This window comes from Anthonomus grandis, chromosome 7 (assembly GCF_022605725.1).
Source record: "Anthonomus grandis grandis chromosome 7, icAntGran1.3, whole genome shotgun sequence".
Lineage (NCBI taxonomy): Eukaryota > Metazoa > Arthropoda > Insecta > Coleoptera > Curculionidae > Anthonomus > Anthonomus grandis.
In genome coordinates this window covers 31,166,574-31,185,955 of record NC_065552.1, presented here as the reverse complement: position 1 = coordinate 31,185,955, position 19,382 = coordinate 31,166,574, and the positions used below count along the sequence as shown (strand labels likewise).

Here is a 19,382-nt window from a genome sequence, read left to right as displayed (position 1 = left end):
AAAAAGAAGCAAAAGCCATCATAGGAAAAGTTACTATCTGTAAAATAATGCCTAATAATGACATAAAGTTTATGGGTGCCTTTTTAACTGTGAACAAGAATTTGGCGCTAAATTACAATATATATCACAATGTAGGTAACAAAAACTAACAGCAATATAAATATAGCATTGTTTATTAATTATTTTTTTAAACAGATATAGTAAAATAGCAACATAAAAATATGTTTATTTAAAACTTATATAAAAATGGCAAGACATTCTCTTCCTATATAACATCATAAAAATCTAAATTTCGCCACGAGCACATACATAAGGCACTATTTGTCCACATATAAAAATATAAATTATTCACATAACCAATCACAAGGTAGTCTTGGCATCCTATTTGCGGGCCAGGGTAAATAACCTGCAGTTTTAAACACCCAGTAGTCATAAGAAACTTTTGCAATTAATCCTAGATTTCAAAAATAAAAAATGTATAAAAAAAATAAGAATTTGTGATACTTTATTAAGCTTACCAACTAAAAGTAGTACTTCAGCAGTAATAATATAATAAATGTAATCAGTCCAGTCCTGAGGACTTTGGCACATTTTCGATGCATCCAAATCGATGATCCTGACGTTTAAATTGTCACATTTAATGTGGTTGTAGTCCGGGATGTGGCTTAGTTTCGACAACAGCCACACCTATGTCGTATTAACATTTTACTCCTAATTTAAGAACCTTTATTTTAAGTTTTTACCTTTAGTTTCATGGTGTTGCAGTCGCATTGTAACGTGTTGTATCCTAACCTAAGTTTTCTTTGGTTGAAGTTTCTTTCGAATTGGATATTATCGAGGACGTACGTTTCTAACTAAAAATAGAAGTTGTTATAATCACTATATAAAGATATTTTAATGACTTTTTTTTATTATCTTTATGATCTCTATTGTCTTTTATGTGGAATTTTAGTGATTATATAGTCAAAATTCATTATTCCAAAAAATAATCAAACTAATAATTCAGAATTTTACAAAGTACAATATTATTGGCAAACGAGTCTTACACATAACATTAATTTAAAATTAAAATATTTAATCAAGAAGAAGAAAGCTTCCTTACAGCAATTTCTAAACATTTCAGAAATAAAAATTCAAAAAATAAAAGTTATTCTTAAAACTCTCTTAAAAGATGCTAACATATGATGCCAAAGAGATTATACGAACCATAGGATGATGAAAATCATAGTTTATGTCCAGAAAACGAATTTATCTTTGATACAATGACGACCAAACAACACAGGTAAAAGTCCCGGGCGCACAATTGTATTATATAATAATCTAACAGGGTGATGACTCAGGTCTCTAGTAGTTCTTGCCATAAGATCCAACATTTCATTGCTTTTATTCACAATTGCATTAATATACTTATTAAAGTTTAATTTGCAATCAAATAGTATACCCGGATCACGTATTTCCGATACAGTCAAGAAAATCCCCATTCAGAATATATATATTTTCCAGTTTATTGACACGAGAGCGTCTAAACGTTATAGAGAAATCTTTTATTATATTCAAATCCAATCCATTAGACAGTGGTCACATAAATACACCTGACTGTAAGTTCAAGACATCTATACAGACTTAAATATTCAGAAGTATTTTTCTATATTAATCGGATCCCTGTGGAATGTATAATATACAGTAGTGGAAAAATGTAGAGCAACATTTAATAAGTTGCTAAAATAAAATATTAGATGATGACTTTTAGCATAAAATTTCTGTAGATAAAAACATATGGTACTTATAAATGGTTTGCCAATAAAAACTGTTAATTCTTATCTCGTTTTACCAAGGGACACAAAAAAGAATACTTCAGAGTGGAAAAAAGGAAATCAAATCATGCAAAATATTTTACTTAGTGTTAGTTTAAACTGATAAGTTGACGGTATTTGGCTGCTTAAGATGCCTCGCAGTATACATTTATCTGTCGATATTAAAAATAGAATTGTTGATTTATACAAAAGTGGTCGAAAGCAGATTGCTATTGCAAAGACATTTAGGTTACATAGATCTATCGTGTCTCGTATAATTAAGCAGTTTCATATAAATAGCGATTTATTTGTTAAGAAAAAGTCAGGGAGACGTAGCAAAACCACTCCATATACCGATAAACAAATTATCAAAATTGCTAAAAATGAGCCTTTTCTGGGATCCAAGAAGATAAAGCACCGCATATCCGAAGAGCTTGAAGTAAACGTGACTGCGAGGACGGTGAGAAATAGACTATTAGAGGCCAAGTTATTTGACAGAAGACCTGCCAAAAAACCGCTGCTGTCAAAAAAAATAGACGTTCCCGTTTAAGTTTTGCCAAAACGCATCTACATTATACAGAGCATGATTGAAAAAAGGTAATCTGGAGCGATGAATCCAAGTTTTGTTTGTTCAAACGTGATGGAATTCTGTATGTTAGATGCCCTGTAAATAAAAGACTCAACCCCAAGTATACCTGTCCTACAGTGAAACATGGTGGTGGAGCAGTAATGGTTTGGGGATGCTTTTAGGGCTATGGTATGGGCCCCCTGTATAAAATAGAAGGTATAATGGACCGGTTTCAATATAAGGACATATTAAAGAGCCGAATGATTCCATATGCTGATGATACTATGCCTTTAAGACATTTATTTCAACAGGACAACGATCCCAAGCATTCTTCTCGGTTCGTAAAAGCTTGGTTCAGAAAGGAAAACATTAATGTAATGGAATGGCCTTCACAATCCCCTGATCTCAATCCAATTGAGAATCTGTGGGACATTTTAGATTCCAAAATCAGAGGAAAATCTTATAAAAATCAGCAAGAATTGTTTGAAGCATTGAAGGAAGCATGGGTGAATATGGATCCAGGGATTATTTCTAAGCTAATAAGATCTATGCCAAAACGTTGTGAAGATGTAATAAAAACGAATATTAAAAAATGTTCTCTCTTTATATCTCTCTCTATATAAAAACGAATATTAAAAAATGTTCTCTACTTTTCTCCACTACTGTATGTATATATAAAAAACAGACATATATAATGATAAGCAATCAGCTTAATGACCGTTGACCGACCTATCCTGCACAAACTCAGGCTGCTGATCGACAACTAGTTCCTATGTTCTTTTCCAAACAAGTTGGTCATAAATCAATTTTATTTAGAAGCTTTGCCAAAGTGTACTAAAATACCTCTGTAAATAGCAACATCTTCTCTGTTGCCATATTTAAAAATAAGTGTAAAAAAACTAAGCTTCCAATAACATCAGGACGCTGGGCATATAATAGCTTCAATCAGGTTATACCATTAAATGCACCAGTTATTGACACACTAATACAAGACCATACTAATTTTACTAATCGACATTGCTTAATATCATTAACATCCCATTTTGGCATAGGTAGCTAAAAAATGGTTAGCAAACATATCCACCATATCATTACCGGACTCGTCCACTCCATCTTCCAAAAATATTGTATTGGGGTACATGTCGTCAAAAAACTTTAATAGTGATATCTATCCCCATGTTCTTTAAATAATCATCGTATGAAGCCTTTTGAACTAACTTGTAGCTCTCCCTTAGTCAAAATCATAGTAAAAATTCACGAATCATTATATTTCTTAAAACATATGGCACTTATATTTCCTACGAGCAGCCTCTTTTTCGGCAAAACAAAACGAACATTTATGTTGCATTTTTTTGCACAATTAATTTCTGGCTCATTTGAAAACCAGGGACAAAAATCATATACCCTGAATCTCTTTGCTTAAATGAATATAAAAACTTCCATTATCCTATCTTAAAACCTAAACATACCTAAACAATACGTCTAAAAACTGATTAACAGAAAACTATTTAACTTTACTTAATCTAGACCCAATTACGGACATCAAACTGGTATAAAATGAACAATTACTTCAAATGTCTGGATGAAATTAAAAATAAGGGCAACTTTCTAGTTTTTATGACTTTGTGCCTAAGCCAAACCCTTTTGTTCGCCTATTTTCCCAGCGTATGAAGTAAGAGTCTTAATTAAACATAATTGAATTTCGTCACACGTCAATTTCGTCGTACACTAAATAAATAAAATATAACATAAAAAAATAAGACGTTTTGTTGCATGAGTCGTATATGAATGCAATACTTATTGCGATAAAATTCAAATTAGTATTTATTTCATTTGTCTTCGGTTTATGTCACAACTCCCATAAATATACGGTAGAATGGTGGAGTTATGTTGGAATTGGTTGGTTGGAGATACGCCAGTCTTAAATTTAACAAATTAAATGCAGGGTCGGTATTTTTATTAAAATTTTTAATACAAACAATTAGTGGGTGTTAACATACAGTAATTTGTTTAACTTCTGATAATCTTATTAAAAAAGTTTTAAGTTTGTTAGGATAAAAATAGTTAAAAAATTTTCATTTTGGGAGTTCTTAAAAAAGTTAAAATTTCACTAATTCAACAAATTCAATTTCCAATTTCATTTTTCTTTCTTAATCGCCTTGTATTACTTGTATTTGTCAAATATACTACTAACGTCTTTTCAATTTTAATAATGAAAACCCCCCCCATCATTTTTTGATAGGATACAAAATTTTTCACATAAAATTTAAAATATTTCAAAAACGTTCCAGAATTTTCACGTAGAGTCATGTCGAGTGTTCCATTTCAAACAAACTATCAAAATATTTTAGTTAGGTTACCCCTAATGTTACAAAATTTTTCTGTTCATACTGCGAATTTCAAACCGCTTTTTAGTCAATAATTAACAAATTCGGTTTGTGAGTCTCAGGTTTTACGTAGTTTGCAGTGTTTTTGCTTGTCATAACATTATACAGGGTCATTTTACCGCTGAATATTTTATACTTCATACATCACTAAATGGTTTCCATATTATTTAGGTACTACTTACAAATTTAAACTTGTTCCTTTGCAAACTCAACGTATTAAAATGACTAATAAATTTCGTTCCTTCAAGTGGCTGCACGGAGGAAATCTTATTATTATCCGCAATAAAACTTCTCAGATTTTGATACGACGGTTCGCTTAGTTCTTTTATGGACGTAATCTAAAACCAGCACTAAACTATAAAGAAAAAGTAATTTTAGATATTATTTTAATACTTACATTATTATTGCTAACATCTAACGATACCGTGTTATCGGGTAAAGGGACGGGCAAATTTAAAAAACTCATGTTGGCACAGTTCATTTCAACTTCGAACATAGCCATTTTCCCAGGGGCTAAATTTACACTCACAGTTTTACATGAGCAGTTTTGGTGGCAATTTTTTTCTAGCTAAAAAATATTAATATTACTTTACTAGAAAAAAAGAAAATCAGTAGAATAAACAGCTGATTAACACTGAGATAATAGAGTTCAGTTCTTTCTTGTTCGGTTTACGTTTTTCTTTCAATATACATATACAGAATCAAATTTGTCTCTGAGATACCTAAATCTTCTGAGATACCTGAAAATTGAAGCACGTTTAAGGTCAGTCGCACATTGAACGTAGTACAGTAGACTTGCACGACGTCATAGCATAGTTCTCTTCTTTTCGTATCGCTTTTTTCTGCATAGTGGTAATGGTTGCAAATAACAACGTATAAAAAAATTATGAATAACGTAAGTAACGTAATATTTGATACATTAGTATAAGGACTATAAGTGTCGAAAGTACAAAGATGGAATTTGGAAGCAAATTACAAAAATTTAAACTGTACTAATGGCTCGTACATACACATTCAGACTAAATTTGAGTTAAGGCTCTTTGAAATGAATGACAACATATATACTTTACACATACTTAAATTGTAGTAGACAATGAAGTTAAAAACGTCCAGGCTGTGAATTAAAAAACTCCTAGATATTTTCTTCATTTGATTAATTAATTAACGAAAGTTATCAGCTTCGAGATGACCTGCTTTATCTTTAGTTACTTACTTTCAAATTAGTTGAACAATCGTAACATCATTCAGCACATTCAGTTCAAACGCGCAATGGTGATCTGTATAGGGTTCCCCAGCGATATTTCCCTCTATAGTACCTTGGTGTTACTTGTTGCCCATTAGACATTATTTTGTTTTTTTTAATTATTGGGAAAGAATATTTTTTCTTATTTAGTTTGAATTTAGACAATATCTGACGCAATTTTTGTCTATGTTTTTTATCAATTTATTTCAACTTTTTTAATGAATAAATAAAATCATTTTTATTATTGTTATTATTATTTTGATAATTTGAACCCTTCTGTGGATCCTCTTTCCTTTATGCCAGCCATTCATGTTCCAAATTCCTTCTTCTTTATACCTACAAACCTAAACGAACTCAAGGATATTCTATATACTGAAAAAAATAAAAATTCAACTGGAAAAGACAACCTTTCAGCTAAGATTTTTCTCAACTTTCCAGAAACGGCGCTAAAGGCACTAGTTGACGCAATTAACCTTTCTTGGAGCAAGGGGATATTTCCATCTTGCCTAAAGTCATCCCAATTCACAAGGGTGGAGCTCTTGATAATCCTTCCAACTTTCGTCCCATCTCTCTCTTGTCTACGCTATCAAAGGTAATCGAAAAACTGGTTAAAAATCGAATAATGTCCTTTTTAAAGTCCAAAAACATCCTCACCAGACATCGATTTGGCTTCCGTGAAAATACCAGTACCAATGATGCCATGTTTAATTTTTTTCATGAGCTTTACTCCCAGATAAATGCTGGTGGAGTTTCGGCGGCAGTTTTTTGTGATTTGTCGAAGGCTTTCGATTGTGTCTGCCACAGGATTCTGCTGCGGAAGCTTCATCATTATGGTTTTCGGGGAGTTTCATCTTCTTGGTTTGCTTCCTATCTGCAAGATCGGCAACAACGAGTGCTTGTAGGATCTAAGTACTCTGATTACCATCCTATCACCTTGGGAGTCCCTCAGAGTTCAGTTTTGGGGCCTATACTTTTTCTCCTATACATAAATGATCTTACCAATCTTAATGTACAGGGGAAATTTACTCTATTTGTTGACCACACTTCTTTGGCACAGCCCAGACACAGATACTCTGCGAACTACATTAGCAACTGATCTTCAGGCAGTAAATCTCTGGTTTGAATCAAACTTGCTGTCACTAAATCCTCAAAAAACCAAATTATTGTGTTTTAAGTGTGCTCTAGACCACGTGCCTTCTTCTAATTCAGTAGTTCAGCAGTTTGATAATACAAAATTTTTGGGTATATTCATTGACAGAGAACTCAGATTTGAAGAGCATATCCTCGGTACTTGCAAAAAGGTGTCTGCAGGTTGTTTTGCAGTCAGAGCGGCTACCCTGGAGCTTGGCATGGAGTTTGGAAGATCTGTATATTTTTCATTAATTGAATCCCACCTTAGGTATGCCATTTGCTTCTGGGGTAATGCAGCTGCCTACCTTCTACAAATGCTGCTTGTTTTACAGAAGCGTGCTGTACGTTACATCTGTGGGGCTAAACCAAGAGATTCCTGTCGCTCATTATTTGTTAGGCTAGGCATACACACTGTCTTCTCCCTCTACATTCAGGAAGTGGCCTGCTTACTTTTTGCAAATCGCTTTAAATTTATAACCCCAAATCCAAGATACTTAACGCGTCAAGTGAACGATCTAAATCTTCCAATCCCCTCCTCCACATTAACTAAAAAATCTATTTTCTACGAGGGAATCAAAATTTTCAATCGTTTACCAGGTGGAATCAGGGAGGCAACATGTATTGACACTTTTAAACGTAAATTGAAAATACTTTTGACCAAAAAATGTTACTATTCACTGGATGAATACTACGTCGACACATTCTAATTTTCCCTAAGTGTAAGTTTACAGTATTTGAATTTTATTTGATTTGTTTGTATGGTTTGAATTCTTTGCTGTCTTATACTTGAGGAGATAATTATGGAATTTAATTTACTTTTTATGTATTTTTTTTTTTGATGTTTGTTTTGGAACTCGAGTGTGTATGGGGTGTAGTGGTTAAGTTTAGTGGTAGTAATTTAAGGTAGCTTTGTTTAGAACAATTTTTCTTTGTTAATAACAATAAAGCATTTTTTTTATTATCTCAAAAGAAGTTATCAGGAGTTATAAACAATTCTTATCAAGTTATTAAGTTTGACAGCTTGCATATTGAAAGGAAAACGTCAAAGTGTCATATTGTGCACACATAATTTTTAAAATTTATACAAATTATTTTACCTCATATTTGGCTTTAACTTGCGAAAAGGCTAACGTGGCTTGCGACTGAAACCAACCAAAATCCAAATCCTTTGTAGGATAACAAAAAGTCTGATTCTCATTAACGAACGCGATTTCGGGATGACTTTGCAACGTATTGGTTAAAATTGAGCAATTCAGGTACATGTTATCTAAAAAAGGAATTCACATTTCATAATTAATTTATAATAATTTTTTAAGGCTCTTACTAGATATATCTAAAAAAATGGTATGATCCTTTCTAAAACTGGGCACGTCAGTCAAATTATTATGACTCAAATCCAAGAAGCTCAGGTTGAAAAGAGTGTTTAAGGCTCTATCTTCAATTGAGTTGATATGGTTGGAAGACAAGTTGAGACACGATATGCTGTTCTGTTTGGCGAATTCGCCGTCGATTTTTTTTATGTGGCCATCGGTGATGGTCATGTAACGAAGATTTCTCCATACGTTTTGATTAGCGCTTAAATTGAACGAGTCGAATGACGCATTGCGGATATGGAGGGACTGGATTTGGCTGGCGGCTGTTATATCTGTGAAAAGAAAACCATTTAAACTAAAAATGTCCATCGGATCATTCAAATGGATTATAACGAAATTCATGAACATACTTTTCTACGCCAAAAACTCTAACGTTTAACGTTTAACGAAAGCAATTAAACGAGAGTTAACTTGCGTTAACTCTCGTTTAATTGCTTTCAAGGTAAAAACTAACTAAACAATTAAAATTGAACAAAATGTCATGAGACTCGTCCCTTTTAAAGCCCCATGGAATAATTTAGAAATGTTTAGAATTTTCTTTATTGTTTTTGCTGAAAAAGACCAATAATTTCTAGAGAATACTGAGAGTCAAAGCAAGCAAGTATACATATTCTAGAAAAGTTAAAATACAAAGATTTACAATAATATAACCTAAATTGGAGCCCTCAAACAAGATGAACTACTTAAAAAAGCAAGCACTATAGATGAAAATATTAAACTACGTAGGTAGAACCCTAAATAAACCCTATGAATCATCTAATTACAAAATACATATAAAATAGTACACAAACTAGGAGAATAATTAACGTATTTACATTTTCATAAAAATATTTATGCTTCATATGAAAGGAATCATCTAGGTTCATTTCACAATAATTGATTACAAATCCAAAAATTACTAATGCCATTTTGAGATACTGTATTATTTTAAAAAACTGATAATTAATTTATACTAACAATAGCACTTATTAAACCACTTGATTTTAAAGTGGAATCAAATTTGTTAACAACACACTCACAAACATACAAAAGACCTACTTATGCACAAAATCAGTTTCACTACTTTACAAAAATATTTTATTTAAATTTATATTATCTCAAAAAGCAAAACTGGTTTCACAGGTTTATGTACTATTGGGTAAGTACCTGTGTAAGTACTGAAGTATCATACTAATATTATTTAATTCACAAGCAAAATAGGAAATTAAGTGGTACTTCAAATGACAAAAGAAATAAGAAAAAAAATCATTGTATAAGTGCAACAATTATTTCATCATGAACAATTTTAAAATTATTAAAATTTTAGGTTTGGATAAGATGTGATAACAGAAAACCAGAACAAAAGACATATCAGTTATAGCATAAAATTTGCAAATGGCAGGTAGCTAACCTGCCAGGGCTGCCTAGACAATTTAATAGAGCTTTAATAGATTATTTTAGTCACTAAAGTTAATCCTGTCTATTATAGAGATTTTGTGTTTCAATGGTTTTGTCCTTCTTTTATAAAGGCGTTTTTAATCTAATTTGTTTCCATAGTTATTTTCTAATTTTTGTTTAGTAGTCTATGATTATGTCTTAAAGTTTAATTTCTTCACCTGTTTTGTAGGCTGATAATTCTTACAAAACTGGTTAACAATATTTTTACTTATAGACTTTTTCCTGATAAGTTAAAAGTCAGTATAATAAAGCCTATTTTTCAGTCTGGTTCTTTAAGTAACTATAGACCAATTAGTTTAATAAATATTTTGGCAAAAATAATAAAATGGGCCCTGAAAGCCCAAATGTTGTGTTTTATAAATAAAAATATGGATACATTTGACTATGGTTTCTTAAAAAATAATAACACAAAGCGCTAAAATGAATTTTGTAAATCAAATAAATAACCTTAAAAAAGTGACTATTGATGTCATTAGCTAAGATGTGCTGAAAAATTACATAATATGGGATTTAGAGGTCTGGTTTGAAATATTCTAAAATCTTATTTATATAAAAGACAACAAGTTGTGAATATTGATCAATTAGCCAATTTAATTGTGGAGGTATACATATATATTGTATGTATATTTCTGTATTTTGTAAATAATGTAAATGTTAATGAAAAATAAATAAATAAATTATTGTTAATTAATTGAAATTTTATATCTTATTTTAATTTAGATATTTTTATTATTTATTGAGCATAGTTTACGATGGTGGTGTATTTTTTAAATGTGTATATTGTAAGTAAATACCAAGAATATTACCCTAACTTGTGGAATTTTTTTTTGAGCTGTAAGAAATATTTTATATTTTAAAATTTAGTACACAAAAACATTCTAACTTTGGCTATTGGCCTTATAACATCTTTTAGCTTATTCCCTTGAAATAAAATAAATAATAATTTTCTCTTACTACCACATGCAAGTCCCTCCTTCAGAGTAAATCGGTTCACATTACAACATACAGCAGCCTTTTGACAATTGGTCAACTGCCGACATCTGCATGGATTCTCTGGGCTGGGACATTCGGACGGGAGTTGATGGAAGCACTGATTACTGCAACTACTATCATCGGGCGGCAGTAGAGATTTCGTTGGATGAATATAAAGTAGACATATTGACAAAATAAGCCAATGCATCTAGAAAAGGCAAACATATTTTATAATATAATAATATAGAGTTCTTCAACAAGTTGACTATTTAATTTTCTGCTGTGATAAGGAAATGGACTATTAATTGTTTTTATATCTATTGCATAAATCAGTCTTTCAAATGTTCTCCAATTTGCAGCATTGAATTTTATTTAAGCACTTCCAATTCTATAAAACATTGAAGGTATGTTCCATAATTTATAATTTGATAAAGGAATCAAATATTAATAGGTATAATAGTGTCAATATCTATTTATTATATAAAACTTACATTTTTCATCAAATTCTCAAGATATACATTACAAAAGCAGGTGTATTCAAAGTATTACAAAATAAACAACATAACAAAAGTGCGGATATATTTAATATGTAAATCGACGTCACCGTCGGCGGGAATGCAAATAAAGTTTAAAGGGTAATTAACTATTTATAAATTGTAAATAAATTGATAAGGACAAAAAACGTAAACAAATTAAATAAACAAAACCAAAAATAGAAAAAAAATTGACAGTTGACAGCTTGTTGGAAAATGATGACAGATGACATTTTACTACTCAAGGCCCATTCACAGCACAAGATGATTTTGCGTGGCGGAATAAGAAAATGTTTAAGCCAAGTTTTCACTTCAAGCAGCAACTTCGTCGCGTGACCAGGTCGCAAAAAACTTCGATATTTATATGATGAAATCAATCAGTTGTATACACTTATAAGAAACCTATAACAATTTGAAAAATGTAGCATTCACATTGACGGTCTGAGTACTTCACAAACTTGTCTAGACTGCTTCTCCATAGCGGTGCGCAGAGTTGTGATTGTTCTAATAGTAAAACACCTCGTTATTAGTTTAAGCAATCTCTCTACCTGACTACTGAACATCGTTCACTTCTGATATTTTGATGGTTAGCCTTTAATCATAGCTAAAACGTTCTCCCAGTTTCCTTGGACTTGTAGACCTCTAACGTCCCATATAACTTTATGGCTAACCCGGAGTTTCAAAGCACCCTCTATAATAGAAAATAATTATTTCCAAAGTTTTGCAAAGACCCACTTTTCAAATATTCAGATGATTAGAAAATCCAAAAAAAGTTCACTCCTGGTTCTTTTCATTGCTTGCAAAGAAATTCTTGAAGACTGTCCATTTATTCTGTCATAGTTTCTGCGATACCAATACAATAATTATTTATTGTATATAACAATAATCTGCACCGTGTGATTTCGCATTAGGTATATTTTTCACAACATTTGAAGCCAAATTCCACGCTTTTACAAGTAGTCCGCGTTTAAAATAATGGAGGTCGTCCAGATATCTAAGTCCTATATCTAATCAGCATCAGTTTACAAGTTCCATTAAAGAATTACTATTCCTTGGCACAGTTTCCAACGTAGTAGCACATTTTCATCAGTATGACCTATTTCTAAGCATACATAAGACACCCTCATCCCTCATGATACCATGTGATACTGAATTTGATGGTGATCAATTCTTTTTTGAATGTATCCAATATCACTCAACAGAAAAATAAATTGTTCTAGATTTATCGCTTAAAACTCATAATATAAATATAAACTTTATCATTTGAAGAAAAAAATAATAGGTATATGTAAACACTAGAAAATCCGAGTATTTACATTTAGTTTATTTATTTTAATTTAGAATCTCAAAGTATTTGTGATAAAATTTTATTTAATTTTAAAATTGTTGATTTAACTACAGACAGAGTATCGCTGGTTGAACTCTATTACGAAAATGCTAATGTTAAATCCAAAAAAAAAATTCTTGAAAATACATAATTGAGCTAGTGGCAAAGGTTAGAGAGACAGGATCAGTTGCAAACCAAAAGCAATTGCTTCAATGAACCTATGAAAATTGCTGTTTTGGACCACGTCAAGATGGACCCTCCATAATAAGCTCCAGGCAATAATTTACACGCTCCACTTTTAGTGTGTAGCATATCTCGTTCGATCATTCGCAACATTTTAAGGATGTATAAATTTCACCCCCACAAATAATAAATAATCCAGTGTAATTTAGCATTTAACATTTGTTTTTTCAACGAGTGTCCGTTTTTTTCTAAACGGATCTGTTAACCGTCACAATTGTCGATACTGGTCTGACGAAAATCCACATCTAGTCCATGAGGTACATACTCAATATCCTGAGAAATTAAACGTCTGGGTTGGAATTTATTGCGATTGCTTAATTTGTCCTTTTTTATCCAAGAAAATCTTAATAGAGAACTGTATCTATAATTATTAGAAGACGCGATCTATGCTGCATTGACAGAAACGTTAGAAAATGCTACTAATTACATTGCCGAAGATTTCAACAAGATGATCGGACGCATCCTGGTAAATGGATCGGCCAAAGAGGAACCAATAGAGTGCAAGATCACCTGACCTGACCTCCTTAGATTTTTTTTCATGGGATTACTTAAAAAGCAGAATTTATAAAATTGGTGAGCCAGGGTCAATAAATCAATTACGCCAGCGCATCACTGAAGAATGTCCGGCAATTACACCAGAAATGCTTCATAATGTCCGGGGCCGTTTTGAACAAAATCTTTATTATTGTTTGGTTTTAAAAGGGTATATTTGCGTAACCAATGTTTTTTGAATTCTTTAATTCTTGTTTCTTTTATTTCGGACCAAAATAAGAAGATGTTACATTTATTTATATTATGTCAGCGTCTGACTTCTATGAGGTCATTCTCAAGACAATATAAATTATAGTTGTATGCGTTTATTTCTAATATAAATAACATAAATAAATATCGATACATTTAAAGAATATGCCCTGTTTTGTATGTATACCTCTTCATACACATTAACTTTTTCACAATTCTTTCGAATATTAATAATATCGGTTTGGCAAACATTTTATTTTTCTTAATTAATATAGTATTGTATTGTATTTTATAGACTTACCTTAGTGTAAATCGATTTTAATTAACTTTTTTCCTTTAGAAAACACAATCCAGCCACATAGGTATTCTCGACCAACTAAAAGTGACTGACCATGATAAAATAATTTTAAGGTGCGGCAACAATCACCCTTAGCTAATCCCCTATTTTCCCGTGAATTTATTATCTCAGTTTTCTCCATAATGACCGTGACCTTCAGGGTACAATATGGAATTTCTATTAAAAGAACACAGAGATATTTGATAAATCATTAGTTTTACACCTATATTATTAAGATACCGACTTAAGTAGATATTATGTAAAAATTTAAATAAATTAATAACTGTTGAGAATACAGGAAAAAGAAAATAGACTCTTTCACCTAACTGAAAGAACACGCAATGTTTAAGTAGTCAAATTTTGAAATTGGACAACTGTTATCCCTATCTTGCATTGATCATTTTAAATGCAAATATCTCAGAAACGGCGGCTCATAGCGACATCTACCAAGCCACCTTTTTTACGTGGAAATGATAAAGATTTTTTTTTCTCTTGAAAATTTAAATCAAGCCTGACGCATCAAAAGTGTAAAAGAATTCGTATTTCGCATATCAAAAAATCTTTAGGTATTTTTCAGATTCAAATATCGTCATAATTTGAAAAATTATTTAGAAAATGAAAATAAAAATAAGACTTGTAACAAAACTTTAATACGCATGTATGACTTGGCATCCATATTACGAAAATCGAATACTAGCACTAGAACCTGGACAATAAACGTTCTTATATTATTGAGTGATTTAGATGAAAGATTTAAAGTATATATCCTTCTTGATGCCTAGTCTATAAAACATAATTACTTACCTTATATTTCTTATTAATTTCATAGTTTTTCAACGGATTAATTTATTTAGATTAATTTCTACTTCTACTTCTTCTTTTTCAGTCATTTCCTGTTGTCCAATCCTGGATGTAAGCCTCTTTCATGTTTGTCCACGCTGTTCTGTCCTGTATTACCTAAAACCACAGATGTCCTGTTTGTTGCTTGATTATCATAGAATCATCTTCTCTGTGGTTTTTCAACGCTTCCTTTTGGCTGTCTTAATTTCCAGAGTGTTAATGTAGATGTTCATTTTGATTGATCCTGTCGAGCCACATGCTCTACCTATTGGCACTTCAATTGGGCAATATGTGTTACTATATACATGAATTTAGTTTGTTGTTGGAATTCTTCGTTTCTTCTCCTATCCCTTCTGATGCCAATCATCGCTTGCTCTATCTCATTTTGCAACAACCCTTAGCTAGCTGGCAGCTCTTTTGTGTCAAAAACTTTCTTTTTGAGATTTATATGGATTTCACCAGCTTTAAATATATAACTCATCTTTTTGAAAGCCATCCAAGTTAGTCTTACTCTTTATATTATCTATGAGGTTTGATTCTCCTTGCCTATTCCTATTGCATATATAATTTCCTCTACATTTTCCAGTTTCTGGAAAACTGAAAATGTAGATTAATTAAGTCTGTATTAACTTACCATGTGTCTGTAATTGTAAATTTTGTAAAAGATCTTATTTAATTTCAACAAAATTGAGCCCCAGCTCACTATTTTCTTAGGCAGTGGCTGGATGAACATTTTCCAGCTGATAGATTGATCAAATAGAGCCATCAGTTGAAGTCACCTGACTTATACCTTTTACATTTATTTCTCCGAGGATATCTTAAGTCGATTGTTTATAAAGTACGTTCCCGAAATTTTGAGAGGGCTTAAAAGCCCAAATGAGAGCGACTGTAACATTTTGAACAGCTATTGAGGGGGTTTCTCCTATTTAAGAATTAAGCAGCTGCTTTTAAAGCCACTGGAGATTAGATTTAAGATTTGAATGAAAATAAGCAAGCATAAAATGTCCCTCTAACAAACAAAGTTTACGTGTTTTTTGACGCCTAAACAGGGCTTATGTTCAAAATTGAAAAGGGCAAGTTCGAAATTGACCATTAGGATCTCGAAAACCGTAAAAAAATGCCAGATCTGTACAATTATGACTAAGTTCTTAAAATTCTCGTAAAAAACAACTTTAAATATTTTTGGAAATGAAATTAAAAAAAATCATTGTGTGATGAAAGTATCATGTATTTTGTGCTACAGCTTTAAATATCCTCAGAAAAAATAAAGAGTTTTTCGGATATACTCGAAATTTTTAAAATTTTGGCGGTTTTAAGAAACGGCTTATTAATAAGCATCAAATCTACTGTAAAATACCTGACACCTGGGGCCGTATTTTTGAAACCATTCGACTTTGATTCGCATACGAAATTAGAGGATTTCGCACGAAAAATCGATATTCGTATTTTCGACCGCTTCGTATGCGAACTTTTTCGCATGCGGTGTATCGAATGGGTATATACCATTCGAATTTCAAGTTCGTGTGCGATTCTGCCACTTGTCTTGTTTTGATTTTAAACTAGCTTTGTTTTTTTGTTAATTTGTTGGTTGGTTAAGTATTTTCGTAGTGTTTTTTTATTGTTTATTGAAAAAAAAAATAGCAATAATCAAATGGCAAGATTAAACAATCTTGTGCAAAGAAACGTCGTCGATGCACTGGAAGATACTAAAACTCTGGGAGATAGAAGGAATAGGATGTACTCTTCATTTCTTGACCCATTTGAAATGTATGCAGATGCTTAATTTAATAAATTATATAAATTAAGCAAGCCTATTACGACAGAATGATTAAGCATATTACAATGATGTGATCTTTATGTGCTCCTGAGACTGTGTAATCTATCCACTAGTTTTATATAAGGCTTGTGCAGTTTTAGCCGAAAAATTTTGGGTGAAATTGCCCGACTTTAATTCCGGGTGCTCTTCCATAAATGAAATTAGTTCTTTCTTTCGCTCACTCGACACAATTAATTTTTTTCAACATAATTTTTTTATTTTTTGAATTCATTTAAAAAAAAGTCAATTCGCAAAAACCCAAGAAACGCCATGAAAAAACCTGAAAATTCCCTGATGTTTTTAAACTTAAATTTTAGGTTAGGTTAAAAAATTCTTATCGTCTTCATCCCGGTTGACACGGCCTCATAGAGTAATTAAAGGTATGTTTAATATTCATTTCTCTATGCACGGCCTCCAATAGCACTCGACTTTGCTACGTTGCCACTACATTTCATGTTCGCATGCGAATGAAATTTCGAATGCTGTTCAAAAATGCACTTTTTAATTCGTGTGCGAATTTTGCCGCTCGACTTTGTTCGCATTCGAGGATTCTCGCATGGTTTCGAAAATACGGCCCCTGATCTTGTATACACGCTCGGCCAACGAAGAACTTGGGTGCGTAAATCAATGTATTAACTTACAATAACAATTCTAACTCACTCAAGTTGAAAAGAGACTGATAGGGTTTTCTTCTACTGCTCCCAAATTGAACATCTAAATAACCAACGAATGGCGTATTTCATGGCAAGCAAAATACGTGAAAGTAGGGAATCAAGGCAATCATTGATGAAGCATTATCGTTCTCCTTTTACCTTAAGGCTTTTTCTACGAGCTTCTGTTAAATGCTAATGTAGTCGCACAACAATGAGTGTCGCAGCACCTAAGAAAGAAACTTCCTGGGTGTGTATATACGGTTTTCGAGATTCCTATGATCATCCGAATCGAATTTGAAAATTTTATCCATAAATTCTTCGCTTGAGATGTTTTTTTCCATGGTATACAATATATTATCCTACTATACACTGATTTGGCTAAAGAATTTACGGTCTACTTTACACTAACTGGAAAAAATTATAAAAAGGTGAGATTCTAAACTACTGGGAATATTTTGAAATAAAACATGGTTATCAGATTACAATTTATATCTTTATTAAATTGAAATACACTACTTACAAGACTACTAGAATTAACACTGGATTTTACGAAACTTGAACAAGATGGAAAAAATATTACTTAAAATTATTATCATAAATAAATCCATCAATACAGCGACCTGACTGAACAGCCTTTAAAGAGATAAAAAAATAAACATTTTTATTCTAGATTTTAATTATAATATTGTTATAATGACTAGATATCTGATGGCAATTAAATACTAAATAAATCAGCTTTGTCCTGTATATAGGGTCTAGTTCAAATTCTTTACAATCTTTACAAGATACAGTACAAGTGAAAAGAAATCCATTTAACTATATTTGCCTTAGTGCTGTGAAGAATTTAATCATAATTTTTCTAATATTCTTCGATAACTTTAAGTGAATTTCATATATTTATACAGACAAGAAGTCTTCTAGAGATATTGTCCCTTTTTATATTATTTCTGTTTATTAACTTTGTTGTTTTTGTATTTAAAAGGAATAATGGTTTTAAATCTAAATTGCTGATTCAAAAAATTGCTAATGGACACTTATTTCAGATAATAACTTCCTATATAAGAACAAAGCCATAGACTAGAGACCACAAAATTAAAAAAATATATTGATTAATACAAAAGTCTGTATAAAGTCAATTAGGACTCCAAAATTTATGATAATTTTTGATTATTCAGATTTGTTTGCTTGGTCAGAATTATTTTAATAATATTTTAATTGACTCTGCACGGACTTGAATATAGATATTAGTGTTATTTGGACCATACTTTGTATTATTTAATTACGTGAATTTTACAAAATTTTATTGTACGTTTTAATTTTTCGTTTTGTTCACATTTACTGAATCAAATGCTTATGAAATTATAAGAGAGACTAATGTAAACAATGAGCTTTTATGAAAAAAATTTGCATGTTTTTTAAACTTATTATATTCCTTTAGACATTTGTATTTTTGGACAATATGTTCTTGAGCAAAGCATATTTGTGAACAAAAAAGTGATATATACATATATATGTATATATACAGGGTGTCCCAAAATTAGTGGACGAAACGCGAACCCTGTATTTTTTGGTCAAAAATAACCTCACTTTTTCCTATAAACATATATCGGCAAACGCCCCCAAGGGAGCTACGCCCCTTTTAAAAAGGGCACCTGAAGATGGTTTTTTCTACTTATTTTCGAAACGGGTAAATATAAAAATTTTAAATTTTGGTATTCTCCCAATTTTGATATGCTGAATTTAGTTGTCATTTCATAATTTTCATTATTTAGTCAGGTGCGTATCATTTAGGGGGTGAGCCTAAAAAAATACCTAAAAAAAAATTGTGTGCAAAGTTTTTGTTTTTTTTTTCTTTAAATTTTAAAAATTTGAAGCTTTTTACGTAAAAAAGTACCTCTTGGTCAATAACTCTACGAGTTACCATTTTCGAGAAAAACGCATTTAAAAATAACGCTGCATAGTATTATTTTCACTACCAATTTTTATGA

At 31.4% G+C, this 19,382-nt stretch overlaps 1 protein-coding gene across 2 annotated transcripts; it reads right to left on the bottom strand.

Annotated features, from left to right (window-relative positions):
* Positions 1–157: 157 nt before the first annotated feature.
* On the bottom strand, positions 158–11,606 carry LOC126739011 (protein halfway). 2 transcript variants are annotated; one of them, XM_050444536.1, is made up of 9 exons: positions 11,396–11,606; positions 10,890–11,112; positions 8,447–8,767; positions 8,220–8,389; positions 5,146–5,316; positions 4,931–5,086; positions 744–854; positions 519–687; positions 158–454 (listed from the first exon to the last, which is right to left on the bottom strand). In XM_050444536.1, exons 1-9 carry the CDS (start codon positions 11,402–11,404, stop codon positions 345–347), a joined length of 1,440 nt encoding a protein of 479 aa, XP_050300493.1. In that variant the 5' UTR covers positions 11,405–11,606; the 3' UTR covers positions 158–344. The 2 variants fall into 2 exon arrangements, with proteins under 2 accessions (XP_050300493.1, XP_050300492.1); XM_050444535.1 differs by having other exon boundaries at positions 10,887–11,112; positions 11,396–11,605.
* Positions 11,607–19,382: the final 7,776 nt, after the last annotated feature.

Coding starts and splice junctions, on each gene's coding strand:
- LOC126739011 (XM_050444535.1), bottom strand. Junction 5,087..5,145: donor TAGATGTTAGCAATAATAAT/GTAAGTATTAAA, acceptor TGCTGGTTTTAG/ATTACGTCCATAAAAGAACT. Junction 855..4,930: donor AAAGGAACAAGTTTAAATTT/GTAAGTAGTACC, acceptor TTCTATTTTTAG/TTAGAAACGTACGTCCTCGA.